At 40.0% G+C, this 6,000-nt stretch overlaps 1 protein-coding gene across 1 annotated transcript in view; it reads right to left on the reverse strand.

The window, feature by feature from the left end:
• The window catches only part of PPM1H (protein phosphatase, Mg2+/Mn2+ dependent 1H), a 114,512-nt gene extending 109,031 nt beyond the window's left edge, over nt 1-5,481 (reverse strand). Inside the window, exon 1 of the mRNA XM_081330952.1 lies at nt 4,123-5,481. Within this exon, the coding sequence (XP_081187078.1) occupies nt 4,123-4,358 (236 nt within the window). The 5' untranslated portion in view covers nt 4,359-5,481. The remainder of the gene's footprint in view (nt 1-4,122) is intronic.
• Nucleotides 5,482-6,000: the final 519 nt, after the last annotated feature.

Below are 6,000 nucleotides of genomic sequence, written 5' to 3' on the forward strand. Positions count from 1 at the left end.
TTAAAAACACACAAACACGCACAATTTGGGTAGATTTTAATATCTCGTTATGGTAAACAAAAATCATGCCCTGAACCAATCAGAGCATAAATCTTTTAATTGGGCTTTTAATGTACTTCAAATCTTTGAAGACTTCAAAGTTATAGTTAAAGCCAGTTTAAACAACAGTGTTTAAAAACAAAAACAAAGAACATGGGGGTGGGTATTAGCTCTCCTCCTTAATACAACAAGGCTTTTTGAAAGTGAAGCGAAGTAGCCCTATCTTAAATACTCCTAATCAAACCATTACCTACCAGAAACAGAGCGCACTTGCATGTGAATTCCCCTAGAAATAAGTTATCCCTAATTTCAATGACATCATATAGTTTTCAGCCTCAGAAAATATGGTAAAAAAAATGGCCAGATCTTCTGCACTTAAAAAAGAGCTGCCCAACAACATGTCACAAGTCCACATTTCTAGTAAGTCAGCATCGTGATTAAACGATTGATTCCTTTCTATTGTTATCCATGGCAAAGCAAATAACCATCTGCCTTCTACAGCTTAGAAAATGAAATGCAGGCAAATGAGATGTATTTGATGATGGACAAACATGACATAAGAACAGCACAAGAGCTTCATATTCCAAACCACATTCTTCAGATATGCTTGGATGCAGTTCTTATCACTCTCAACCAACAATAGGGGTTGTAACTCAGCTGCAGCTGAGACTTGGAGATTGACAATAGACAGTCTAGATTCTGGAAAAACTTAAGAACGGTGGGATTATTTTTCTTCTGATATTTCTTCTGATTCTTCTAAATTATTCTGATTTTAACAGAAGAATGACATTAATGGTATAATCCTACTAGTACCAAATGCCCAAGGGGGCATTAAATAGAAAAGGGACTGTGCTTCCACAAAAATATTAATGATAAAGTCAATACTTATATTGGCTACATGATGAAATGTAGCTTTAAAATGTTACAGTATGTCTTTGAACAAAAGCAATTACATTTTTATGTAACAATATTAATCCACTTACATCTCTGTTACAGAACTGACAGTTTATATCTTGTACATACAAGCAGTGCAGACTCTAAAGAGGCATACATTTTCATTTCATGTGTTGGATATGTCCACCACCTTGAGTTATTTGTAAAAATAATAAAGGCAGAATACAAATAAATAAATAAAATACATTTTAATCTAAAAAAGCTGTTGTTTCATTTAATTCTGTGTAATAAGATCTCCCTGCCTTTAATGAAAGGCAAATGCTATAACAACCTAAAATATTCAAAGCAAAGAGATTTTTTTTAACTTGGGCAATCTCCAAAAAATACCCAGGTGAAGCTAGGAAACCCCCAAAACTCCAGGGCTACACTTAAGTTAATAGTCAATACAAACATGGTTATGAAATGATACATTAATACTTTAAGCTTTTGTTCTGGAATTGTTTTGTAAAATGAGCAGAACACCATTTGCTATAATTGCTGAGCAGGAGACTGCATAAAATAGATGTAGAGAACTATTAATAGCCCTCAAATTATAAGGACATTAAAAATAGAAGTTTGACAGTAATACAAGGATATCAATACAGTAGCAAGTCATCTCTCTTAAAAGCTGGAACTATGTGTTGTGAGTCACAAGGGAGTTTGCTTAAAAGCCCCTGTGAAGAGCAACAATAAAGAAGTAATAGACAAAATGAATGCATTTGCAGACAATAATGAATATGGTTTTTCACCCCTAGAAACATGGTGATTATGTGCATAGGTTTTCAGAACAATGGTTATCTGGATATAGAGTTAGCCTATTACATATGTATTTATTAAGAAATCTGTGAATTCAGTAAATATATAGAGGAAAGCTTTCCATTTTCCATATTTCTACTACAAAGTTTGTTATAATATGCAAAGAAATCGTAAATTCAAAGGAACACACGTTGAACATAAACCTGCACAACATGGAGTTCTAATAAAACATAATTACAAGGAGTTCTGTCCTCAAATGCTCAACAATAAGTACAGAACACTTTCAGATGCCTGAATATGCAAGTAAGAAAGAGTAAAGGGCAAAATTAGTATGCCTATTCCTTAGTTCTAATTGTTTAGGCAAATACCTGAAGAAATCGCTCAGAAGACCAATACCCACATTAATACAATTTCAAGAGCTACCGGTACTTAATTTTGTTGTGAATTACACAATGACAATAAAGATATTCTATTCTATTCTATTCTATTCTATTCTATTCTATTCTATTCTATTCTATTCTATTCTATTCTATTCATCATTCACTGGTTAATATAAAGCCATTTCTTGAATACATGTCAATAATATGGATGAAGGAATTTTTCCACTGAATGGACAATTAGATCCCCTCATAAAAATACCCTCACATCAGCCAATACTTTTTTTCCTGTCAATCATCTTGAACAGCTTTGTCTGTGATAAGAGGGAACCTTCTGTCTCAAGTTAGTCTATCATTGGTGATCTTTGAAGGTAAGCCTCTAAAACTACATCAACAACATGTAAGAAATCATGTTTAAAAAAAGGTGCTTGAAAAGTTCTTGAACTTTTCATTCTGCACTATTATATTCAGAGAAAATTGGTTATTATATTTTATAACAAATTATGTTACTTATATCAGCCACTGAGAAAGTAATGTAGCACTCCAAATTTTCAACAAAAAACACGCACATACAGTACACCAAATGGATCAGATTTGGTAACCATGAAATTCAAAACATTCTGTCTCTTCCTCATCGTCTTTCCTTGACTGAACTTTCAGAAATCTCTAAAGCCCTAGAAATATAACCAATATATGGACTTTCAAGGCATTTGCTACAAGTTGAAAAGCTGCATCTTATTCTTATATTAAAACAATTAAAGTGGCAATAACTTAGTACTTGAATTTTAAGAAAATGTTATAATCAGTTAAGACAATAATTTTAAAACACATGTAAGCAGAAAGATGAAGAATGTGGAAAAGGAAAACCAGCAAAGGACTGTAGTCTCCTTCATTCCACCTTTGGAGGACAGCTTTCACAGCAACATGGGATCATGTGGAGGGAAGATGGAAAATTTTGAGAATGAAAGGGATCAATGGCAAACATTCTAGATATCATCATTGCAGCACAGGCCTGAAAATGGGATTGGAGGCTTGTTTTAGCTAAATGCCATTTTGTCATCACCAAAACATAAAGAAAACAAAACTATGCTAAATCATCCTACAAACACACACATACTTTCAGGACATCTTATCCACCCATAACAATTCAGGGGCTTGCACAAACACCAATTGCTGGACTAAATGCTATTCTACAGAAGCAAAGGCAAAACAGTGGTGGGAGGGGGGCACAGCTCTATGATGGACTTTTATAGAAATGAACATCTAATGGCAAGATTTTTTATTTTTTTATTCATTTTTTCCTTTATTGTACTTTCCCTCTTTAAGGAGTCCAGTAATATTACGTACTATAAACTGTACATTTGCTTGGCACAAATGTACAAAAACAACTACCCACCACATGCCAAAAGTAAGCACTTTGATGTATTACATATGCTTAACAATTTAAGAATGAGGCTTGCTTCCATGCAAGTATACAGAACTGGCTGTCAAGGTTGCAAAACTACACACAGGTAAAAGACTTGCTTCAAACTAAAGATGAATCAAAGCCAAAACACTGCAGCGATTGACGTACCAACTGTGTTTCACGCTCACTTAAGGAAAAAAAATGAAAGAAAAACAAAGATATAACAGCTACTCCATGACTTGTTGGGGGAGGAAGTTTCAACTGAACCTGATATTTAGTAAATGGGTTTGGTATTAAGCATATTTTCCTAGATATGTTGCAATATCTTTGGCAAGATTTTTTTTCCAAGCCGGCCTGAGCGCTTCTCATTTGAAAAGTTAAGCACTGCCTTTAGTTCAGAAAAGTAGCGCCCCGCCCCCCTTTGCTTCCAGCCCTCTTCCCACCAAGCCGGTGACAGGCCCGTCGCCTCTTCCCCCTTCTCCTGCTGCAGCGTCCTTGCTGCCAGGAAGGCGGCGTGCACGGGGCGCCTCCCTTAAGCAAACCGAGGGCCCAGGGGAGCGTCTCTGCCTTCACAGACAACCCCAGCCTAGCCTACCCCCAGCGGCTACTCACTCGGCGTATCCCGTGGTCCAGGGCAAGCGCTCGGTCTCCTTCTTGAGAATGAGGATGGGTCGGGCTATGTGATCGGCGGAGCACTCGACCTCGTCCTGAGAGAGCCCCAGGAACTCGGGTCTGCCGTAAGGAAAACGGGGAGGCAAATCCAAGCCCCCGCCGGGCTCCGAAGCCGAGCTGCCAGACATGATGCCTCCCACCAAATTGGCCACGGCAGACTTCATCCGAGTGAGCATATTACAGTAGTCCCGCCGTCCGCGGCACCCACAGGGCCATCCAAAGCGGGCAGGCGCGCGAGGCTACGGCACGGCAGGTCTCACGCTGCTACCGTCGCCCCTGGAGCAGAAACGCTTCCACCGCGGAAGGGCTGCATGGAACGGATGGCGAGGAAGCCACCCGCGGAAACCGCCGAGCCGGGGAGGAGAAGCGAGCAGCCACCGTGGCGCTATCAAGACAGCAACGGCGGCCGCCGATCCCCGAAGTCGACCCAAGCCGAGCGGCTTGCGCGGCTCCACGCGCTGCGTCACGTGACGACAGCTGCCCGGCTTGGTCGGCCACGGGAACTTCCTACTCCTTGGGCTGCGGCAGCGCGCTCTCCGCCAGTGCGATGCAGTCCCCGAGATCCTGCGGCGGTGGTTGGCCTGGCTGCGGGCAGGGAGCGTCGCCTCGCGTCCGAGTAGTGAAAGCCGAGGGGGCGGGGAGGCAGAAGAAAAAACCGAAGGGAATTGGCTTAAGGGCAAACGGCGAATCCATATTAGTCTTCCCGGAATAGAAAGTTGCCACGCATTTCTACCTCGGCTTGGAAGTAGGCCCGCTTAAATTGAATCACTCCCTGGAGGTGAGTGTAGGTTGCCCCCTCAGCCTTAAATATTTTAAGGAGCACGGCAATTTTCAAGTTGGGAGTATTTTTTTTTAAGTTATGTAACCGGTGCTCTTTTTACTCTGTGTGTCGTCTGTCCCTTAGTGAATTCTTTATGAGGTTTTTTAAACAGATTTTATGAATAGAGTTTAGTTTTGCAGGTTTTTTTTTTAACAGGCGGCGTGGTTCTCCCAGGTTACACGTACTGGGACCTGATCCTTACATTGTAAAGTGCTTCAAGATTATGAGGGAGGGATGCATACAGAACATCTGATCTGCTTGTCTTTCTTATGTTAGGTCCTGTGGTATTCTTTTTATTATATTTATTAACCGGTTGTTGACCTCTCAGCATATATGAATCCCAAGTTAGTTTGCATATAAAAAGACAGCACTTTTAAAGTCAGAATGAACTACTGCAGATGCTTAAAGCATCCATTTTACCCATAAAAGCTCCATCCCCAAGTTTGGGCTCACTCCTAGAGTGCCCTCTTTGACAGCCCACACAGAACTAAGCACCTGTCCTCAGTCCAATGAAAGATGCACCTGCCCAACAAGTCAACACAAAGCTTGACAAAGAAGGAAAATTTTGAGAAGTCTGCAAAAAGAAGCTCCACCAAGCCTTTATTTTAGGATTGTAAAAGAAAGAGAAAATCATGCTTTGGATGCAGGGAAATACAAAATACGGTTTTATTATAAAAATTTAAACAGCAAATTAGTCATGAACACATGGCTTATCAGAATCTTTAGTAGCTGATAATGAGGACTAGGTGATGAGAGAGGAAGTGTGAATTCTAAATGCTCTACAAGCTAGGTAAGAATAGTTCCAGTTTTTTAATTACTAAAGCTTTAGGGGAGAAAAAAGTATGTAACAAGCATTACAGACTGGATACCTGTTCTAATCACTAAGGCCTCATCTTCGTAGACTGAGAATCATAAAGCTGAAGAAGCTATGTAGCCATGGGATTTGGTCTTCTGCTCAGTGCAAGCACCCAAATTAAATAGTGGTTTAACTGGTAACT

This window comes from Vipera berus (genome assembly GCF_964194415.1).
Source record: "Vipera berus genome assembly, chromosome: 6".
NCBI lineage: Eukaryota > Metazoa > Chordata > Lepidosauria > Squamata > Viperidae > Vipera > Vipera berus.